At 39.5% G+C, this 24,462-nt stretch overlaps 1 protein-coding gene across 29 annotated transcripts in view; it reads left to right on the top strand.

The window, feature by feature from the left end:
• Positions 1-24,462, top strand: part of SOX6 (SRY-box transcription factor 6) — a 519,233-nt gene that overhangs the window by 299,033 nt on the left and 195,738 nt on the right. For all 29 annotated transcript variants that reach the window (XM_025190443.2, XM_006134565.4, XM_075928048.1 and 26 more), the window contains 2 exons: positions 18,411-18,583; positions 21,819-21,887. In XM_025190443.2, the coding sequence (XP_025046228.1) occupies positions 18,411-18,583; positions 21,819-21,887 (242 nt within the window). The remainder of the gene's footprint in view (positions 1-18,410; positions 18,584-21,818; positions 21,888-24,462) is intronic.

Raw genomic sequence — 24,462 nt, 5'->3', positions numbered from 1 at the left:
ATGCTCCTTGCAGTAAATCCCAAAGACCCAGACCATGTACCAGGTGACTCATTGACTGTGGAGACTGCGGAGGAAGCCAAGCTGTCAGCCACTGAGGAGGCTTCTGTTGGTTCTATGCTCAGCCCCAAGGGAAGTAAGGCTTGCAGATTTGCTTATGTTTCCCACCCAGGGGCTGCAGCCTGCTCGCTGCATTGCCTGCCCAGAAGGCTAATTCCCTAAGTGCAACTGCTACCAAAGTGTATTCATATAAATGATGTTGGGACTCACTTGGCTGAACTCACTCACTTAAGGGGGATACCAGCTATGGGCCGGGGTGTACCAACCAATGTTCACTCTTAGCACAGCTTCATGGGGGATTAATCAGCCCTGCTCAGCCAGAGGCTCAGGGCTCCCTGCAGGTAGCTGACTGACTGGATGGGGCTGATTAATCTCCCGTGAAGCTGGGCTGCCCCGTAGCTTAGAGGGAACCGGGGTGGCCCAAGGCAGGCTGGCACCTAGGCGGAATGCGCGATTGGCACCTCTGCCTCCACAGCCCTCAATGGCATGACATCATCATTGGGCGCCCCGTTTAATGCAGCACCCTCGGCGATGGCCAAGTCGGCCTATACGCATGGGCTGCCCTTGGAGGGAACACTGGTATCATCCCCATACTGAGCTGACGGAGGTTCCCCAGCTCAACATGGAGGGCCCCTTATGTCAGAGCTTAGATTTTCTAACATTACGTTGTATTAATTCTTTTGAATGGCTCATATTTGTATTTCACGCAGGGTGTTTCTAGACTACAGGTTTGTTTGTTTTTTAAAAGTAGCCCTTTTTTGAAAAAACTTCACCTGCATCTAGACTGCAGCCATGTTCTTTCGAAAGTAAATCGAAAGAACATGGCAGTTTTTTCGATTGCGGAAAACCTCATTTTACGAGGAATAATGCCTTTTTTCAAAAGTACTCTTTCAAAAAAAGATGCTATTGAATGCAAACTGTGCTTTTTCAAAAGAATGTGTCTAGACTCTTTTTCAAAAAAGCGTCTCGTTTTTTCGAAAAATCTGCTTTCTTTCAAAAGAGGCTTTTTTGAAAGATTCTTTCAAAAAAGCCTCTTTCGAAAGAGGCTTGTAGTCTATATGTACCCACAGAGTGCTTGTATCTTATTTGCTGAGTATTTCTGTAAATACAGATGTATCAAACCAGAGTAAAGATTTCTGGTGTAAGGTTTTGAGCAGTGTCATGCCAAGTGACTTGATAGTTATGATTGGATTAAATGTTTTGGTTTGGGATCCATTAGGTATAGAACTACAGTGAATTTTAAAAATTCCCAATTCTGCTTTTTAGCTGCTGCTTAGAAACATCTGGCTAAATGTAGTCATGCCTGTGGTTTGTAGTATAATTAGACCAGAATACTGTTAGAACATGGGTGGAACTTAGTGCAGAGCATCTCTTTGTTGCTCTGGCTAACTAGGTTGATAATTTTGCAGTGTTTCCTTGGAATTTTGGTTTGATTGGGGGTACATTCACTTATAAGGGTTGAATGTTCATTGGTAGTTTATAAAACTTGAGGTTACTTGCAAGCATTCATAGAATGAGATTCTGACAATTGCAGAAGACTTTGTAATAGTTCATTTTTTTTTGCAGTAAGAATTTGCTCAGCTGGGATGGTTTTACAGGATAGCGTATTATGTTTAGCAGATCAGAAATGTCTTAAACTATAATATTGGAATTTTGAATAAGATTTAAACAGATCTAGCGGTTTACAAGTGTAAAGCCTTCTTTGTTTGACCACCTCATGCTGCTACTAATGTTCATTGCCTACTATCTAAGAGCCCGATCTAAAGCCTGCTGAAATCAATAAAGTCGTTCCCTGGACTTCATTGGGCTTTGGATAAAGTCCTATGCATTGTGTCTTCTAAATGTGTAAAAGCTGTTGTCTTCCCTCACATATCAAAGGCTTTTGACTAAATTGTCTCCTCTAAAGTAAAGCAGGAAGTTTCCTCTTTATGGTTTTTTTTTTTTTGATAGACAGGGTATGCTAATGTCCTTGCTTTGCAATAAACTTTGCTTCTTCATTACTTATAACCAGAGGCAATAAAAATCTTCAGAGGCAAATATAAGTTTTTCATTGATATACTTGTTTGTATTTGTAAGACATGAAAGATGAACATGTAATTAAGATCAAAATTAAAATTTATATTTAAAGTATATAAATCTTGCAGTACTATCTAATATTCACTCTATTTATATATTTAGACATTTCTGAGTGGTACAGCTAGTAAGTGTTAACTAGAAATACTAGAAGTACCTTATTTAATACAGTACTGTAAGACATTGGAAGCCAGGAATAAATTTCATGGGAGTAATTGTTATGCTTTACCTTGCGTGTACTGTGGATCTTAGTTGCGATAGAATTAGTGCAGTTCTATTTTGTTTTTTGGGTAGTGGGGCAAAGATTTCTGGAATATTCTTAGTTCCCATGCGAAGGGATTGTTTTGAGATGTAGAGAAGCATGGTGGATCTAGCTGATCTATTACTATAGGAATCCACAGGGCTGGCCTGCTAGTGTGTATCTAGATAGCAGCGCTATTTTGGGATACTTCTGGTATCCCAAATAACATTTTCTGCATCTTGAGAACGTGCCTGTTACAGGTAGTCCCCGAGTTACGCGGATCTGACTTACGTTGGATCCGCACTTACGAACGGGGCTTTTTCGCCCCGGAGCTCGCAGCCAGCGGGACCGCCCAGAGCGCAGCGGTCCCGCCACCTCGACCTCCGGGGCGAGAAAAGCTGCTCCGGGTGCCCCTGGTCTGCTGGGGACCATCTCCAGCAGACCAGGGACACCTGGAGCAAAGCCGGGGAGGCGGAGGGGAAAGCTCTGGCAAAGCCTCAGAGGCGCGGGACTCCGCCGCCGCTGCGGCTTTGCTCCCAGTGTCCCTGGTCTGCTGGAGACGGTCCCCAGGAGACCAGGGACACCCGGAGCAAAGCCGGGGAGGCGGAGGGGTCCCGTGCCTCTGAGGCTTTGCTGTAGCAAAGCCGGGGAGGCGCGGCACCCGGCCGCCGCTGCGGCTTTGCTCCTGGTGCCTCTGGTCTGCTGGGGACCGTCTCCAGCAGACGAGGGACACCCGGAGCAAAGCCGCAGCGGCGGCGGGGTCCCACTGCCGCTGTGGCTTTCCTCCCTGTGTCCCTGGATCCACCTCGTCATCTCCAGCCTGATCCTGGCCTGCATATTTATACCTGCCTCTGGAAATTTCCACTACATGCATCTGACGAAGTGGGTCTTTGCCCACGAAAGCTTAAGCTCCTACACTTCAGTTAGTCTATAAGGTGCCACAGGACTCCTCGCCGCTTTTGCAGATTCAGACTAACACGGCTACCCCTCTGATACAAAAAAAGAAGATCTGTCATATTCGCTGAGCAGACTTTATAACACAATTAAACAATAATGGTATGTGAAAAAGTTCCTTTTTTTTTTTTTTGCAACACACATTTTAAAACCAGCAAACTTAACATGGATGAAAGATCTGGTGTCTGAAAATATGGTATTGAGACTTCTTTTCCAACAGCATTTGTAAAGTATATAGTTGAGTTAATGGTATCCTTTTCTATGATAAGGAAATGAAATAATACCTAAATCTTTCATATCTTCCTTTAGATAACTGTTACCAATGCCTTATGTATAATGAATTAGACAACTAACTAAAACATGTGGCAAAAACTTGTTATACTCCATAAACTGGTTTTATTTAGGTCAAATAGCAGGTAAGGAAATCATGAGTCATTATCAGTAGCATTATATATACAATCAAAATGAAATTAAAATAATTCAGATGAGTTCTATTCTTCAAATAAGGCATTTAACTCACTTTTTTCTACCTTTAACTGTGTTTAGATATACAGTTCATCTTCCAAAGTTACCTTGTTAAAATAGATATTCAATGCAGTCCTTGAATGGCTATGCTTATGTATTTTAATTAGGGAGTTTTTCCTCCCAAACCAGCATTCATTGTCATTGTGCTCTAACAATGATACATACTAGTTGCAAAGAATGAAACATTTTACAGATCACTTGGAGATATATCATGTTTACATTATGAAAATATAAGATTAATTTTAGAGCGTACTGTGTTACCCAGAAATCACTTGAAAAAGTCAGAGTTGAAACAGAATGTTTTTATCCAGCTGCACTGAGGTATGAAAGAATAATCAAAGAAATGTAGCAATTTCCAAATCAATTCTGAAACTTCTATTTACATATTTTCCTCCAAAAAACTTCTAATCTGTATCTGCTGGTGATAAGATCTTAGTTAAACAATTCTGTCATCATGTCTTACTCTCAACATTGTAATTCCAAAAGATGCACCACCTATCATTATGAAAAAACAAAACAAGTAAACCTACAGATTGAAGAAGCACATCTGAAAGTAGAAGTTACAACAAAGGTTTCTGTTTTGTAGATTTTATTGCCATATAAAACCATGGACATTAGAGGTGGATAAGAACTCCTGGGATGTTCATTCCCTCCACACCAAGGCAAAGGCACAACCACTCAGGTGGTGTGGGATTATTTTCTTATTTTCTAAGGCTTGTTCTGATTTTTAATGCCTGAAGGGCTACTAACTAACTGCTCAGGAAAAAGACTTATGTCCACACTGGCATGATCTTGTGCCAGAGCTATGCAAATGAGCTAAGTGTGGAATATCACCAAGCCTCATTTGCATATCTAATGAGCCGCCATTTTGCAGAAGAGGCTCTTGCACAAGAAGGAGCTGTCTACACTGACCCTTCTTGTGCAAGAAAAACCCTCTTGCGCAATGCCGTTATGCCTGAAAATAATCAGCGTAATAGCATTGTGCAAGTGAGTACCACGCTGTATTGTTTGTTCCCATGGTTTCATTTTAACTCCACAAAGGTGACAATTATGGCATGGTGTGATATATTTCCTGTTTATTAATTCTTTATTGTTTTCACCTCTACTGTACATTTAGTAACTTGGCTTTTTGGATCAACATAGTCCATTAATAGCTCCTTTCGTTACCAACCTATTTCTTTAAATATTGTTTACTTCTGTCTGTATGGTTGTTTGTGTGTGCCTGCTTCCAAACACACAGTACACTAGAAATAGCACAACTAGCACCAAAAAAATAAAATAAAATAAAATTCTGCCCTCCAGTTACACCTGTGAAAACCTATTGACTTTAATGAGGTTGAAGAGATGTAATAATGGGCAGAATTTTCTCCATACAGTACATCAGTTTTCAGCTGTGAATATCACAATCAAGTGTATTCAATACTTCATCTATCTTGACTTATTACTGTACATTTAATATAAATATAAATATTGTAAAGTATATATAATGAATAAATGATCTGTACTGTTACCATATTACTTTCCCAAACATTTATATGGTTAAAGGTTGAAGAGAGTAAGGTACTTGTTTTCTTCTAGCTGACCAGCTGTTATAGCTTAATTTCAGTTAAGAGAGAATGGAAAACAAACAAATAAAAAACAAACAAACAAAAACCCCACCCACCTTCATTATCTAATTGCTAGTGTTCTCGCCGGGACCTTAAAATGATCTGCTCAAGGGTATTTCTTTTTTTACTGGTTGATCATCACATGAACTACAATAAATGGAAATCTTCCATTATTTTTCAAATCGCCCTTTACCATGCTTTCTCATTGTTCTTATCCTGGAGTCAATGTGATGTATATTTGAGACCTATGAAAAGGCTTAGTTTCTGTAATGCAATTGATTTCACAAACATCATTCTGATGCTGAAGTATTTGTAATTTGATGCCTTGTTGGAGAGCTGTAGTAGGTGAAATTCTGATAAAAACAGACATTAGAATTCTTCCTCTCCAACTATCTTACGGTATGTCTACACTATGGGATAAGGTCAAATTAAGATATGCAACTTCAGCTATGTTAGTTGCATAGCAGAAGTCAAAGTACCATAACTTGGCTTTTGGTGCTGTCCACGCTGCAGGAAGTTGAAGGGAGGACCTTCTCCCTTCGACTTCCCTTACTCCTCGTGGAAGCAGGGCTACCAGCAGCGACTGTAATGCCCTTCTCAGTTTGAATTAGTGTGTCTTCACTAGACCTGCTAATTCAAACCCTGAAAGATCGATAGCAGGAGCTTCAATCTTCTCAGAAGAGTAGATATTACCCGTAGGTACTTTTTTCCCCCGCATTACCCCATTATCGAAGTGTTTTTCAGATGTTAGTGAATTTATCCTCACAGCAACTTTATAAGGTAAGGAAATATTATTTCCCCATTTTTAGATAGTCTTTCTGGTCTTCAGTTCCTAAGTGACTTGCCCAAGGTCACTGAGGGAGTATGACAGAGCCATGAACTGTACCTGCATCTCCCACATCTCAGGTTAGCACACTAATAACTAGATCGTCCTTTTGCTTATCTTGCTCGTGTAGCTATACTCTAAGCTTCTTGGAGTGAAATCTTATATATTTAATAATGGCAACTATTGTTTTTTTAATTCTTGTCTGTATTCTTAATGATAATTATGTCAGTTACAACACCATCCTCTTCATTTTATCTGGATCACCAATGCAGTGTCCTAGGCTACATTCTTGTAGGCTGCCAGTCAGAATTCCTTACTTCTCTTTTCCCCTTGACCTCTTATTTTCAGTGTTAGTCTTAAATCATTATTCACAATATTTTCTGCCTGTGGCCTACTCTTTGCTTGTGGCCTGCCTCTTTATCCTCTAACTTGGGAAGAGCAGGGTATCTATTACTGGGGTTTAGCTGGAGTGTCTGATACATATTTCTATTTCCCTTCATTGTTGACACATTTTTTTCACACAGATTCCAGACAGAGCCCATTGAACAAGTACAAACCATTTCTGAAATCACCTTATCAAACCAACCATTCATAACTTTAAATCTCTACTTGCTTCTGTAAAACTTTTGGAATAATTAATTCAGCAACTGATATTCCTGCTGGTTGCATGTAAATGAATTAATGTGTGCAACCAGATTTCTATGTGCAGCCATACACACTAAGGACTCATCTAGTCTACTGCAGAGTGTCAAAAGAGATCTCTCATTTTTTGAGGAAGAGTAGCTTTTCATCAAAGGGGGGGGGGGGGTTCGCTGAAAAAGCCGCGTCTAAACTACTTTCACTTTCAAAAACTCCACTTTCGAATGTGAGATCAGAAGATGATATCCGTGGGAATTTGCATATCCTCTTTCGACACTCTAGCGTAGTCTAGATGAGCCCTTATAATAGTATGGACTTCTGACTTTGTTTATAGTGACAGGTGCTTCTGTTCTGAAATTTCAGAGTGCCACTATGGAAAAAAATGGCAGTTTTCTTTTAAATAGCATACAACAGCTAGAGTAGGATTGTATAACTGACAGAAGTTACTGAAGTATATTAATGGAGCGAAAGTGTTCCAAGGATTGTCTTAAATAGTGTTCTAGCTTTTGTTTGAATGTAGGTGTGAACTTTATAAGATGACATTTGTATACAAATACAAACATTCAGCCGTTTCCCTAGTGGGGGAAACGTTCTCTCTGGGGAGGCTCTGGACAATATCATATTTCCTTTGAGGCCAGGAGCAATTACACTCCTGAAATCATTTTTATTTTAGGGCTCAGTTGTGTCTTTGCTGCAGGCCCAAGTAAGGGGCAGTGCTAATTTTTCTGCTCTGGGAGCAGATCAGGGACCAGTCTGTGACTGTTTCAGTTGAGGGAAAGTGAGCCGATCCTATGCTTCATATAGGTTACTTTCTCTGCTGGATTTGGAATTGTTCTGGAATAAATGATGATTGCTGTCTGTTGACCTGATGATTGGGATATTCACTGCATGAATTTATTAGTTTAGTTTAGAAAGATGGCTGCTGGGAAAAAGAAGCAGGAAGGAAAAAGAGATGCACAAGATAAACCACTTTTCAACAAAAACTTGCTAGTTCAGAGCAGCGACAGGTCAGGAGAAGGCCCACAAACACAGAATGCAGCAGGTTTACAAAGGACCTCTCTCTCAATGGGAGGGGAAGTCTCTGGGAGAAAACAGGCTGAGACTCAGGAACCTGTTGGAGAAGTGTCTGAAAAAATTATGCCTGCCTAAGTTACTGTGTAAGGATGGTAAGCCTTCAGGCAAGAGAACTTCCATGAAAACTCTTTTTAATCCATCCCCCTCTCATGGCAATCCTCTAGGATTTCTGGGGCCCTACACAGTACTATTAAACTGGTGTCCCTATGCTCAAAGCTGGCAGGGGTTGGGTGGTGGGGGTATGAAAATGACATTGCCAACCCCAGTTATTTAATGGTTTCATTACCACTTGGATGGCTCTTTCACAGGTTTTAGGTTTTGCTGATAGGTCTGGCAGGCTTTTCACTTTCATATTAACTGATCCTCTCTGGGAGGAAGCAGAGCTATAGAAGGGGGATAGGTAGAGGCAGATGGGTGGACATTAAGACCCAGTGGTGCCCCAGATTTTTGGGTGCCTTACACAAGTGCACATTCTGTGTATGGTTATGGATGGTCCTGCACCTTCTCCTCCACAAAAGCTTCATGATACACAGTGCTTGGTTTTAAGAAGGATGTTTTGTCACTGTACCCCACTAGTCACTCACTCATGAAGGGAGAAACCATAGGTCCCCACTCTCAGTAGGATCTGTTAGGTAAACATGACTGACTTACACTGTACTGTAGAAATGCTGGAGAGGGGACAGAAGTGTAGCTAGCCCTCTAATTCTTACAGGCCAGCACGGATACAAAATTTTTATCTGGATCCGCATCTGTATCTCCAACAATGAGCTGAGAATATCCGTGGATATAAAGGTGATATCTGCAAATTGCAGGGTTTGTGATACAATACTGGTGTCCTATCCACATCTGGATCCGCAAAAATGAGTAGCGGATATCTGCATCCATGTCTGCCGATGCAGATACCCACAGATATAAAGCAGATGTCTCGGATTTGCAGGGGTCTGCTAATTCTGTTTCTTTCCCGGTCTAATCCCCAACTACAGGAATATGTGTGGATAAGAGAGTGGGTCTTAATGTCTCTGTGGAAGCTGCGTGTCTTCCCCTACTGCTCCCCGTAATATAGGTAGCTAGCCTAGGACAGAATAGGGGTGCAAAAACATTTTAAGCAGATTATAATCTAACCCTTAAAATGATAGTCAGACTTCAAGTTACTACTGAGTTATTCATTGTGTTAATCCATTCTCTTTCTCCAACCCACACTGCTTCTGGTTCACCAGCATCTGAAATGTGCTAGGCATCTGGTGTTAAGCACATTTGGGAGCATGACAGAATCCTGTAGATCATCAGTCAGACATTTTGGACCACATCACGAGCAGACCTTTCTTAAACCACTTTTTGGAGATCATCTATGTGAATTGACAGAATTTGCACTAAATTATGTTTTCATCAATTATTACATGCATCATCCAGTCTTGTTTATGCACACAGGATTTTATTTTATTTTACTGTTGGGTTACATTAGGAATTGTTTTCATTTGAGGGTTGGGGAAATCTCACACCTTCACTAAAGAAGCCAGCCTGTGAAATTTGCATGCTAGACATATTTGCTATGTTGCATTTAGATGCTGCAAAGCACAATTTCAGCATTATGAAACTTTTTATTGACTGAGGCCTGGACAGTAGCATATGGGAGCATCAATAATGGCTAACTGATCATGAAATAAAGCAATTTTAGTGTTTTGGTGTTTATAAATATATAAAAAAAATCTTTTAGAACTTCATCATATTGGTTCGGCTGTTGTTACCAAAGCCCGATAAGATAATAGAGGTCTTTGTGGTTGTTTTGTACTGAAATCTTTTATCTTTATGATGCACTTGGGGCCCTTTAGAGTGGAAAGCTTTTTAAACTGCTCTTGGAGTCAGAACTCAAATTAGACGCTATTGCTGGGAAGGGGGCTTCTTAGTCAGGCAGCTACCACAAACGGACTTTTATCTCAGAAGCCTTTCCATTAGATTGTTACTTTCTTCTGTTTTCCCTGTTTATTTTTGTTGACTTCTGCTGCCCTATTTTGTGGCATTTAAAAGGTGACCCAGTCAAAAAACGGTAAATGCTACATGCTGGATGAAGCCTGTGAAGTAGAAACATCACAGCCTATCTGATGTGTGCTGCAGATTATTAGACAGAATGGTTTAAACAGGTTATTTCCTGTAGGTCAGATTGAATATACTTTCTTTTATGTCTGGCATTGTGTTTTTGTTTTTGTTTTCTCTCTGACAATGACCATTAAAAAATTAGAACTCCTAGGGGAACTGGTTCACAAAGACATCCTTTTTCAAAGGCAGAAACAGCTCAATTTCATTCAAAATCATTTTTGATTCTTGAAGTGCTGCTTCAGCTGATGATAACTTTGAAACTGCAGTTTAGTGTTTTTAAGCCTTGCTGTAGTTGCTGGCAAAGACCACTCTTCTCCTTTCTTGTCTTGCTTTCTGTTGATCCTATTAAAAATACCCTGTCTGGTTATTTAACCCCCCTCCCCCTGCTAAATAGAGGGTATAAACAATTGTAACTTAGCCATCATGTTTTATTTAGATGCATCAAACAAAAGTTTGTTAAGATGCAGAGTGAAAGAGAATGGTATTTAGAAGGCTTTGTGTTAATCATGGAATTGAAGAGAAATGATAATACTTTGCAGCTGCATAGATGGACGTTGATCCAAACATCTAAAGGCACTTGAACAAAACTACTTTGTTGTGCTAATTTACCCATTTTACAGGTTGGGGAAACCGAGGCAGGCTTGTTCAAGAATTCTCAGTCATGTCAGGGTGAAAATTATAAGCTTTGATTCCTGTCCGCTGTTCTCCTGCATTTAGAGTCTGATCCTAATATTAGTCTTCGTATTTTAATTACTAGGCCTGTTTGTTACTCTCTATTTCTTATGGTCTTTTCTATTGCTTATAATGGTTCTCTCCTTTTTCTGTTGCTGAGTTCAAAAGAGCAGAGTTTGAAATAACATTCAGTGGCTCTGAACATCTTCTGTTTCTTGTTCCTCTTTATTTTTTCTGCCCCCGCTCCCCCCCAGCTATCACTATACCATTGTGTCTCTAGATGAAGACTTACCACAAGGCTATGTCTACACTATGTGTATTGTAGGAAAAGGCAATGCAAATGAAGCACTGATTAGCATTTTCTCGTGCTTCATTTGCATAATCTATTCCGATCCGTTTTTATGCAAGAGATTTTTGCGCAAAAACATGCAGTGTGGACGTGTCCATTTTGTGCAAAACCCCCTTATTGTGCAAGATCCTTATGCCTCTCTTTGTGGTAATCAGCACTTCATTTGCATTACCTCTTCCAACAAAACAGGTAGTGTAGACATAGCCTAAGAGGCTAGCTCCCAGTAGAATTGCATTTTGTGGGAGACAGGAATTCTGTTACAGCAGTAAATACACTGATCAATGCTAGGGTTAGGAGAAATGCTAGAAAAATAGTGGAGCAAATTTCTCTTCACGAACTGCAAAATAACAAACTCTTATCTACAGTTTTGAGACATGGGGGCCTTTAATCACTTTTCAAACATTTGGAAAGAAATCTGGACAGATAATAGTAATAATATTTTAGCTTTTATACTGCACCTTTCATTCATAGCTCTTCAAGTGCTTTACAAAGGAAGAGAGTATTATTATCCATCTTTTACGGGTTGAGAAAGTGAGGCACTGGAATATGAAATGACTTGCCAAAGATGACCCAGCAAGCCGGGGCTCCTAGGTCCCAGTCCAGTGTTTGGCTACACTGCCTACCAGATGGAGGTGGAGCATGTCATTGTGCATATTTGAGTAAAGCATTTGAATGTAAGATGTGAAAAGTTATATTTTTATAGTGTCAGAAATGCACGGGGAGCTTTATAAACAACTTTAAAAGACAGGACTTTGCCACAAGGAGAATACACTGTAAGTGCAATCTGAGCTGACAAGTACAATTTAGTTGGTCCCTTTTGGAGTGGATTTATAGCTGTTTTATTGTATTACTCTGTTAGATTGACCTATGACCAAAATTCCTCAGATTTTCCTTTGATGTATTGGTTCTGTTCAGTTTGACCACTTTAGCTCAATATACACTTAAAGCAATAGAAAAGTCACTGCTAATTCAATGAACACAATGGAGAATTAAATGGATGGAACAATTATATTTATTTAGCTTATTAAAATTATAGACACCAAAGAAGGGTAGTTTATTGTTATGTCTACAATGAAGAATACATTTTTGATTATTCCAAACTTTTGATAAGGGAAATTGTCATATGTTTACTCTTCTAAAGAAGCCTTCAATCCTACTGACTTCCCATTGAGCCTCAAAATTTCAAATACAACCGGTAAAGGAGTCAATGGATCAAATTGAGTAAATCTGAAGTCACTGAAATAAAGGCCCCTAAGAAAAATGTGTCAATTTTAAAGGTCTTTCTTAACTGAAGACCATTTTGTGATAGAGCCAAAGGTTAATAAAATCAGTAGTGAATGTAGCAATTTTACAGATAAGCTATTCACAACAAGTGTAGTTACTTGAATAAAAAGCTAATTCAGTTCTAAAATGCCACATGCAGTAGCAGTGAATAGCTGCTTTTAGGTGCTTTCTGGAGGAGGATAAAATACAGAATCACAGCACTCTTCTCTTCCAGCGTCCCTGGCTGCCTGTAAATTGCTGTGAATGGGACTGTGGGCTGACAGGCTCTATTAAGACAAACTGCCTTTCTCATCGGAGAGATAAAATAAATCAGGTGTTTAGTCAAATTAAAATACTTCAGCTGGAGCAGGCCCTGGGGAGCACTGATCCACCTGACAAATCTGAGAGAAACTCAAGACAGATGTGTTTTGGGGATAAGGAAAGCCCCATGGAAAAAATGCAGCACTTTCTTTGGAGTTAGAGAATAGATACTGTTTAGAGCAGAGAGAGAGAAGGCTCCATCCATGTGTGATCTATAGCATTTTATGGAACCAGGAATATATAGTGTATGTCAATATCTTTTATATGAAGGCACATGCATTGTTCAGATAGCTATACATATGTTAGTCAGCGGAAGAGTTTATTTACTGGTAATGATTTTAGGGATCTTGTAGCTGCAAGTGGATGTGAAACAGATGATGATGGTACACAGCTACTGATGACCTTGTTGGCCCAGCTGGATCAGCTCAATCTGGTCTGCATTCTCAGCAAGTTGTTTTTTTATTAGTATTTAAACTGTAAAATAATGGATAGGAATTTCCACTCCAAAATTAAATTATGCCATAAAACCCCCAACATTAAGTCATCTTTTATTCTTTCTTGCCATAAGGAGTGTTCAGCTAGGAGGTGACACCGTTTCATCAGCTTGTTGTTATTTTCAAGGAGCATGATTTAGGTTCATCAGTCCTAGCCCATTTGTGGACATGAGTTGCATAGAACAGAATAAGGTTTGGTTGTGGGAGGTCAATAATTTAATGGGATTGTTTTGGATGTGGTTTTCTTCCAAAACAATTGCCACTGCTGTTCCCTAATGGAAAATTGTAACATCAACTTGACACTATATAGCATTGAAATAATAGGATAAACAATCTCTTACCTGCTGACATTCTATCATACCTCTAGCAAGTATTCCAGCTAAGTATAACAAAACAGTCAAATGCCACAGCGTTAGGAGGCATTTTGTGTGCTGGTTTTATGCCCATATTATGAGGTGTATATATAAAGCATGCAGAATAATATAGTAACAAAGTGGAAGATTAGTGCCTGAGATGGGTGTGTAAAATATTTTATGACACTAAGACCAAGGCTCAGAATTTCAATTCTGAAGCCACTTGACAGCTGTGGAAGTCATAAGCTATGGTTTCCCCAGGTGGCAGTGAATCGGTATGAATCTCATCTTAGTCAGCAGGTTGCTTCCCATTGGCTTGCTGGTTCAAGTAAAGCAATAGATCAGTGGTGGCTATGGAGGCCAGGTAAATAGGTTTCCCCTTGGCAGTGTGGAGAGTATTTTTGAGGTGATTCTCTATTTATGGAAATTTAGCTAGGGGGTAAAATTTTCAAAAGCTGCCAAATCACTTAGAAGCCACGGTGTAAAATTTTCAACTGTGACTTAGTCACAAAAGGAGTTGGCTATGTCATTCATCTGAGAAGAGGGAGACCTGAGTTGAAATCCTTGTTCTAGAACAGGGGTTTTCAGACTCTGGGTTATGGCTTGTGAGGGTGAGCTAGCTGGCTACGAGACACGTTTGTTTATCTGAATGTCTGTAGGTATGTCCGCTTGCAGCTCTCAGTGGCTGCGGTACACCATTCCTGACCAATGGGAGCTGCGGGAAGTGGTGTCCCTGTCTACACCACTTCCCACAGCTCCCATTGGCTGGGAGCAGTGTACTGCAGCCACGAGGAGCTGCGAGCAGCCATGACTGCAGACGCTTAGGTAAACAAAGCATCTTGCAGCCAGCTAGTGGCTTGCCCTTACAAGCCACAATCCAGAGTTTGAAAACCCCTATTCAGGGTTATAAAATCTTGTTCTGAAATAGGAACTTAAATCCAGAGCTTCCATCTCCCAGGAAAGTGTTGTAGCGGGTGCAGTATAAGGAAGGGGATGACATGTCCTCAGTTCTATGAATGTCAGTAGTGCCTAAATTCCCTTGTGAGTCTAGCCTTAAAAATGCCAACATTTCATTTTGGAACTATCAGAATAAATGGTTTTGACTTTCTGACCCCCTTCTCCTTTTTTTTTGAAATCACACAAACTCCCCAAATATTTTAGTCAATCTAAATCTGAATTTTTTAGAAAAAAAAGTTTTGATTGAAAAATTTTGTCCACCTCTGTTTAGAAGCAGAAGTCCCTCTGACTTTCAGTGAAACTCAGGCTCCTGTGTGCCTTCATCACTTTAGAAATAAGTATTCAGCTCTCTAGGTCAAAGTACCCTGGTCTACACTAGGGAATTATTTCAAAATAACCCCCTTATTTCAAAATAATAAGCGAAGCGTCCATACTACCAAACCTATTATTTCAAAATAACGGGCTGGTTATTTTGAAATCTATACTTCTGCTTTCCTCTGGGAATAATGCTTTTTTGAAATGATTATTTCAGGAGTTATTATTTCAAATTTAGTTATTTTAAACTAATTTGCTAGTGTAGACATGGCCTTAGGCACTTTAGTATTTTTTACCAAGGTTCTCTTTTTGGATAATTTTTACGCTGAATCTCTCTTTTAAGTTCACAGGTGCTCTCTGGAGTTTCAAAAGAAATAGGATTGAACAACAAACACCTTTCAGCATTCTGTTCACACACTAGCCGTACAGTTAAGGCATGTCTACACTAGGAAATTATTTTGAAATATCTACACTTGAAATAGTAACTCCCAAAACAAACAAAATCAAAATAGCATATCCCCACTATGGGGGATCCTCAAAATTAGTTGGAGGCAGGCTCTGTTATTGTGGCTGCCCTACCTCGATTTTAAGCCCCAGGAAGCACTGGGAAGTAATTACTTTGAATTACTCTGGAGAGTAATTATTTCAAAATAGCAGCAGCAGAGCGTCCACACTAAAGTTATTTCAAAATAACTATTTTGAAATAAGCATTATTTCCCGAGGAAAATAGGAGTACAGATTTTTGAAATATCCAGCCTGTTATTTCGAAATAACAGGCTCGGTAATGCGTACTCTTTGCTTATTATTTTGAAATAAGGGGGGTTAGTTCGAAAACTCCCTAGTGCAGACCAGTGCTCAGTGACTAAGGGATTTTCCCAACAATGTCTAAGACTTTGTCTATACTACCAAGTTTTGTCAACAAAACAATGAGAGTGTTCACACTGCAATGCGACTTTTGGCAGGGTGAAAACCAGTTTTGGCAACACAAAACTTCCACCTCTACAAGAGACTTTTTTCTTTCCTCTTTGCTTTATTGTTGACAAAGAGCCAGAGTAGACTCTGCTTTTTGTTTTTTCGACAAAACTGGGTTCTGCCAATATCCCAAAATGTCTGCCTTGATGGCTCTGCTCAATGTTTTGATCTCTGCTGCCCTGCAGGCATACACCCCTCCCCTTTCAAAGCTCCAGAATGTATCTGACAGCTGGGTGAGCTGTTCCCTTTGGGAAGCAAAGAACAAATCATTGGACTGCTCCTGTTCTGACCTGCACTAGCAACACAGCGGCAGGCAGACTGCTGCTGCAGGGGGCGGGGGGCAGATGCTGTACTGCTGTGACGTTCCTCATCAAGCTACTTATGATGGGAGGGAGGGAATCTCAAGAAGTGCAGGGATCAGCTGTGCCTTCCTTCGACACTGCAGGGGATACATACCTATAGAGTGCACTGCTTATACTGTCAATGATGGTGCCCCCAATGTGAACATGATCTGTTGAGAGAGACATGTGAACACCCTCTGGTGATTTTTGTTTTGTTGACTGTTGAGTGTCAACTTAAGGTTTGTCTACAAAACTTGGTATAAAACTTTTACTAAAACGTGAAAACTTAATCCCATCCCCTGACTTCCTGTAAGCCTACATCAAAGGAATTCTGAGATGAGGTATAACTATGACTCTTTGCTTTTAGTTTTTCAGTTTAGCAGTTTAAGCTGTTTGAACATTAAGTTGTTGCCGTCTGTTTAAAAACTCTGAAATAACTATTTAAAATATTGTCCATTAATTAAAAAGTATGATTAAAATGTCTAACATTTTTCTTTTACGATATTCATATTAATTTCACTTCAAAACAGTTACTGTTTTACCCTGAAGTTTTGGGCAAGAATGATTTAATCCATGTATAACTGTATTCCTTTTCCAGCCAAATAAACAGGTGTTGGCCACATTTTTGCAACACTTAAAATGAAAATCATATTGCATTTTCAATCTTAGAAAAATCCTTACAATAATGTTTCCACAATAACATTTCAGAATACACAAAAATGAAATAATATTTCTTCTGTATGGATTCACTTAATATTTACAAGAGAGCATAAAACATGCTGTGAATACACATTGATGATTTCTGGAATATTTTCACTAATCTTGGCCTCTTCAGGTTTTTATCCTGTGCTCATCAGTGTGGCATCTGAGCTCCACTGAAGACCAATTTTGAATAGAAAACCCTCTACACGTTTAAAAATAATCTTAATGCAAAAATTGGGTAATGTAAGTAGTTGAGTTGCAAATCTGCCCTAGAGAATCCCATGTGTTTCCCATTCCTAGAGAAGAAGCTACTGAAATCTGGCAACTTCTTCCATGGAAGACTGCCATCCTCCTCTAAAAGAGGAAGGAGGAGTCAGAATTCGGATGCCAGCTTCTCCATTTCTTACTTGACCCTCTTCCCCATGATGGTCTCCTCCTTCCTCAAAAAGTCCTAAGGCTTCTCTTTTCCTGAAAGTGTCTTCTGTGAGTCAGTGGGAGGAAGGGATCACCTTAACCTTTTCATCTGTCCTCATATGTCTGTGGGGTATCCAGGAGGCTCACCTCTTGGTTCTTCTGTGGGTCTGGCAAAACTCACTTCCTCCAAATCCAGCTGGAGCTTTCTTCTCAGGAGAAAATAGCTGTATTGTTTCTCAGTTTCCCTTTACTGTACTGTGTTCTCACCGTACTGGTCCATTATAGAACTCTGAGTCTGTGATGCTCAATCAAGTACACTTGGTTGAGATTATTATTTGTGCGTAAGTAAAATGTTCATGTTTACCATAATTTTGAATTGATTCACAAAAGGATTGTGAGCTGTTTACTGGGAGAACCATGCAGTCTACCATTAAACAGTTAATTGCCATTAGTGCAAGGAATAAATGTACCACAGTTTCATGTTAGTTAAACACCATTTACGCAGTAAACTTTGGAAGCTAAATGAGAATTTTTTAAAGTGTTTTCTTAGGCTGAGCCATTTCTCAATGGCTATGAGGGTAGCTTGCCTTGCACACTTGTCCCATAACTAAAATCTACCTTTGTCGTAATTTCTTAATGACAGTAAATGACCGAAATGACCCACATGCTGTAGTGTTCTAACGGCATGCTATATACAGATAGAAATCTTCTTAAATAAATGACCAACAAACCATTAATCTGCTGCCCTCATTAAATAGAATCTTGTTGCTTATTTTGTGTTTTTCAAAATGCATAACTGAGGGAAAATCATGTTAATCAAAAGGTGAACTTGGTAGTACATGAAGTAGTCATTACACTGGGAAGATTTAGATGGAAGGGAAAGAGAGGTTTGATATCACAGAGTACATCATTAATTACTCTTGTCAGAAAAAAAAAGAAATAGTCTCTCTCATTCGTTCTTCTGCTTCACAATTGTTGTAATGTCCCCTACTGTTTGGCACATAGCAAGGCAGCATGCTGGGATCTTTTAGGGAATTTCTAGTAAAATACATGTTCAAGCTGCCACTTGGAAAATGCACTTTGGTACTTAATCCAATTTCTTTGTGAATACTGTTCAATAACTGTTGTTTACCTGATATTCACTATGTATCTTTCCTCCTCATTTAGGTACGCCAGAAAGCCTGGCAGAAAAAGAGCGACAGCTCTCTACTATGATAACCCAGCTGATCAGTTTACGGGAGCAGCTTCTGGCTGCCCATGATGAACAGAAAAAGCTGGCAGCCTCACAAATTGAAAAACAACGGCAGCAAATGGACCTTGCGCGCCAACAGCAAGAACAGGTGAGGCTCCAAGAAAGAAATCCGTGAAAATGTTTCTTGCAGAACATACAAACTCATAATAAACATGGTTCTACTTTGTGTTTCCTTTCGTCGGTTTTGTTAAAAGAGCTTATATCCCTTGTAATAAATAGAAATAATGTATGGAGGGTTTTATGTTCATAAAAGGAAAAAAATATTATAGGAGATGGAGAAAAAGTAGAATTTGGAATTTCAAAGCATTTCTTTCCTTCAATTAAATTTCAGTAGTTTGATTTCTTGCTACTCATGTGGTGGAAGGTAGCAAGTTATCAGTGAGCCACGCTATCATGATTTTTTAACTCTTTCTCTCTCTGACAACTACACAATCAAAGAAAAAGAGTACATAATTGAGAAACCAAAATATCTATAGAGAAAAGAAAGTAAATCATATTTTTAAAGAAGCAGACTTGTTCAAAAAAGCTGTCCTTGTTCTGTAATATAAAAATCTAACAATGATCCCATGTTCTAATCCCCTAGGCATTACACCAGACAGAGCCAAATTAATGTGCAGTTTTTAGGAATCTGACATTATTACTAGAATTATCTTTTCAGTTAAATGTATTTTATAGGTTATATAGAGCAATATATGCTCTGTTGATTTTAATGAGTTGTGACGTCTGGTATTTTATGTGCTTGAATATTTGCCCACATGTAGGAATATGGACTCATCCCTTAATGGAAAATAACATAAAGGAACACTGTAAAAAATCAGAAGTTAGAATGTCATTTAGCCATCCAGAGATGACACAGTAATTAACTATTGACACTTGTGAATAAGCTAGCACAAATTAATCTTGACACATTTGCAGACGAGTGATATCTTACAGTGAACACTTTGTAATTATATTTCAAAATGAAAATTAAATGACACTTAAAACTAGGTTGTCATGCTCAATGAAGCGAGCATGTAGCTCAACCGATTGGCAAATAAAATTCGGAATTTGAGCCACATGGTGCTTATGTATCATACTTTACTGTGTCGAGCCTATACATATAGCCTATGTTAGGATAATTGCACTGTGGTATTTTCTATGCATTTTCTATTACAGCAGCATACCATTTAGGTGGAACCATCAATATTAGATGCATAGTGGTGTTTTGTTGGTTTCCATCAGGAAATGAATATTCAAATGCTACAGTATTGCACTTAGAGATGCAGCAATCTGAAACCTACCAAATTAGCCCCTCCACATGCACAAGCTGAACAAAGACCTCACCACTGCCTTGGCTTGACTTATGATGTGGAGGACTGGCCAGATCACCAGCTATTTGGAATGGTTAAAGACACAGAACCCTCCCCCCCAGTAGCTGTGGAATACATCTAACAGTCAGAAAGAAATCATTGTGTATGATTTTCATTCTGAATCTTGATTTGGGGGTGGGGGGCAGGAGGTGGACATTTGCTTGAGCTGATATCAGTATCACTATGAATTGGATCTTGCAAAGTCCACTTGCAAAAATGCATTAAGTAAGAGGTAATACAACTTTAAGATGAAATGGCATCATGCACACTTCATTAAACATTACTTAAGCACTCGTATGGACGTGTGAACTGTTTCTGTAAAGAGGGTCAGCATAGGAGACACTGGTGATCATAATTAGAAACAATAACCAGGCACTCTGAGGCCCTGGCAGCTGTCCCTGTATTACAGGAGTGGCCACATTTTCCAGACTTCTCAGCCACAAACAACAATGTTCAAGAACCAGGTTGCTTCTGCCAGACCTCTGGGAGTCAGCCCTGAGAGGGGGGTTGGAGGGTCTCGGAGCTGCACCCATGGTGGGATCTGGAGGCCTCAGGGCTTCATCTCTTCTCCCGCTGGAGCACTGAATCCTTGCAAGTGCCTCCCATGAGGCTGAAGCCTCAAGATCTTCTTGTTGAGAGGGCCTGATTCTTCATTCCTCACTCACTCAACTCTCATTGATGGCTCAGGGAGTTCACCTTAGGCGATCATGCATAAAAATAATTTGTAGGCAACTGTTTGGCAATCCCAAAAGTGGATTTGATTTGGCTCTTGTGCTACCAATCTTGTCTCTCAGCTGCAAGAACATCATCTTCCTGTTTGAGAGTATAATTGAGACTTACAAAACTTGTACTCATCCCTGAATGCACGGGGATGATTTTTTCCCCTGTAACAATGAAATAAATGCATATTTTTTCAGATCATGCAATTTTAAAAGAAACCTAAAATTGATCATTTTGTGCTATACATGTTCTCCTAACGTGCATAAAGATACCATGGGGTTTTTTTTCATATTATACAATTAATCTGGATGCTTTGCACTAAACTTAGAGGAAAATGCAGTTGTGTTTCAAAATCCCCCTCATAGCATTTAAAGTATTTTATTAATCAAAATATTATCTCTACTGCCTGTTTTCTTAGCTTTCCCAACATTGAAACATACACACATGTAAAATCATTTAATATATGGGGGAGAGGTGAAGAGAGAGACAGACAGAAAAAGGGAGTTTTTGCCACCTACTGGGAACTAGGTACTCCTGAGTTACTTTGTCTCAGATACTGACTCTTGCAAAGGTAACTCAGAAGATGCCTGATTATCCCCTTCCCAATGGGTTGCCAACTTTCTGACTAAACAAAACCAAACACCCTTTCTCAGAGCCTTCTCCGAGGCCCCACCTCACTCACTCCATCCCCCCTTCCTCCATTGCTTTCTCTCCCACTGTCACTCGCTCATTTTCACTGGCCCAGGGAGGCTCCCTCATTCCACGAGGAGTACAGCTAGTTCGGATTAGAAGCCTAATCCGAACTAGCTACTCCGTGCCGCGTGTGGCCGCGCGGCACGGGGTTCGAACTAGCCGGCATTTAAAAATGGCGCCGGTCGGCTTTATGCAAATGAAGCCCGGGAAATTCAAATCCCGGGCTTCATTTGCAATTGCGGATGACTACATTACCCCCGCTAGTTCGAACTAGCAGGGTAGTGTAGACATACCCTTAGGGATTAAGTGGTTAGTATTAATACATAAGTTTTTTTGGGATAGTTATGTTCTGATATTCCATTTACATTTGAAATGTTTCTGTCATTTGTACAGGTACATCCAAAAATACCATTCACTTATCTTCCTCCAGGAGTTTTGGGAACTCTTATCAAATGATGCTTACTCAAAAACCTGTTTGAAATGATCATGAAGAATAACTAGGTTGGTTTCACTCAATAAGAAATTACTGTTTTAATTTAATGAAAAATTTATTTCTAATAGATTGCAAGACAACAACAGCAACTTTTGCAACAGCAGCACAAAATCAATTTACTGCAGCAGCAAATTCAGGTCAGTGTGTTTTATGGCTTTCTTCTGATTATAATACTTAAATTCCATTTACAAAGAGGGAAGGACTTAAAATGAAACAACCACACGCTTAAAGCATAAACACTACAAAGAGGGTCTCTCTGTCTTTGAAAATAAATGTCATAAATATGTTGATGGAAACTGCTTTAGGTTAATAAGTAGGGTTTTTGAAAGTTGTGAATTATTTTTTTAATCTTGCCATTTAACTCTAGAATCTGCAATCATTTTGATTTGCAACCCATATAGGAGAAGCAGAGATTCAGTTATTGTTTATAGATTACTTTATTGTACAAAGAAAGAATTGGCTGTATAAGGAGAAGATCATTATAGAAAACAGTCCATAGAAAAGGTCTGCAACTTCATTAACCAAAGCAAACAGCTATAGCGCAAAAAGTATTTGAAATGCCAGCATTCCCCACACCTATTGACACAAAACTAGGTAACTCGTTTCTGATATCCTGCGTAGTATACAAATGTGTGCTGGCACACCATGGCCTACAGGACCTTCATCTGCTCTCCATAGACAGCCTTGTAGCAGTGCCTAATTGCAGCCTCTAGCTTGATGGCAAGAAGACTCTCAAGTGTCTATATGGGAGCACAGTCAAACTTTATTTGCAGGGGTTGATGTGTGGAATTTCTCACTGTGTCATCCTTCACTCTTCCCTGTTTTGCTCAGAAGCCTTCCCTTGGACTATTCTTCTATTTAAATGTGTCCTCCTGGCTGGTACAAGCTATTTTGTGTCCAGTCACCTGCTGCATTGTTGGTTAAATTTGAGCTCTGCATGGATCCAAAATCTGGGTCTACATCCACATCTGTATCCTCAAAACTGAAGTGTGGATACCTGCATCTACATCTGCAGGTGGGGGTACCTGTGGATATAAAGTGGATGTCTGTGGATTTGCTGGGCTCTAGTTATGTTGTATAGCTAGAAGCACCAGAGAGAGTTCCTGCTTCTGCCCCTACTCTCCAGCAGTCAGTATGTCTTTGTAGGCAAAAGGTGCATGTGTTCTTTCTTCACCCTCACCCCCAATATGTTTGCATATCCCTTTACATATATCATAATGTTATTTTGTTTGGACCTAGTTTAATTAACATTTGTAAAATGCATTGATACCCTGGGATGAAAGGCATGATAGAAGTGCAGAAGATTGTCCTCATTGTTTTCTTGGGGAATGTAGTTTTGAAAAGAATTCTGTGTCATGCTATGGTTTTGGCCTTTATGACTAAAGGGAGGTATACCTATCTCATAGAGCTGGAAGGAATCTTGAGACATCATCAGGTCCAATGCCCTGCCCTCACAGCAGGACTAAGTACCAGCTGTGACAGATTTGCCTGAGGTCCCTAAATGGCCCCCTTGAGGATTGAGTTTATAACCTCAGGTTTAGCAGGCTAATGCTCAAACCACTGAGCTATCCCTCCCCCTATATTAGTTGTAGATTGAGGAAGGAGAGCATAAAATACTTGAGGCAAATAAGTATATATATTCTTCTCTACCTTTGACTTGTAGAACAAGGAACATTTAGTTTTAGAAAACCAAGGATTAATTTATTACATAAAAACAGGTTGAATTCCCATAGGAGCTAAGAATAAGGCATAACTTAAATGGTTTAAAAAATACCAAAAAATCATGCTAGTTTAGGAAAAATAGGTATTGGCATTTTTTTAAGGTGAATAGGGTTTAACATTTCACAATGAAACTGGAGAAAACTAGTCTCCCTTAATAACAAATCCATCATGTTTCACCATGTTCTGAACCATCAGTGTGAGACCATTCAAGAAATTTCTGGAATGAATATAGACACTTACTCCTAATTAGAAGTGTATATATCAGCAGAACTTGTTGGCACAGAAAGAGTCATATTATGACTGGGGAGCCTTCAAGGCACTGTTATGGGGGAATCATCTTTAGCAGACCCTCATAGGACTGCCCAGGTCACTCCATTCCATCCTACAGCCTGTCCTCCTCAGTCACCTTTGGCTATCCTCAGAATATTTATTCATCAAAGAGCTGTGCACAAGGTTTTTTAATTTATGTTGAAAAGTGGGATACACAAAAGTGGGAAAATGTGGTGTTATGGCAAAAGTCAGTTTTTCTATTTGGCAGAACATTGTTGGTTTTAATGGAAAGAATCTTAATTCATATTCACAGTCCAAAAAACCTTCAACACTTTCCTGAGGTTTTTGGAAACCCTCTGGCCTTCCCAAGTGATTCCAGCTGTATTATGGGTAGGTCACCATTCAAAAAGACTCCTTAGAAATCCTCACTAATCTGCCAGGGAGCCAGAGCCAGAGACCCCCAAAAGGTCAAGGTAGAGCAAGAACCAATGTATTTGAGTTTTGGGAAGATTTCTATACCATACTCAATAGTGCTTATTACCCCACGTAATTTGTCTGCTAATTCAATGGATTATGGGTACAATTATTTGGCATATTTTCAGAAATAGTTTTCTTTTTGCACTTCTCAATTTTTGATAAATTTACCAAAAACAAACAAACAATGTTCTCAACACCTGAAAAAGAGGCCATGAAAAGAAATGTGTAAGATTCATGTAATGT

This window comes from Pelodiscus sinensis, chromosome 4 (genome assembly GCF_049634645.1).
Source record: "Pelodiscus sinensis isolate JC-2024 chromosome 4, ASM4963464v1, whole genome shotgun sequence".
Taxonomy (NCBI): domain Eukaryota; kingdom Metazoa; phylum Chordata; order Testudines; family Trionychidae; genus Pelodiscus; species Pelodiscus sinensis.
Note: the sequence above shows the minus strand (reverse complement) of the source record. Positions and strands in the feature narration are given on the sequence as shown.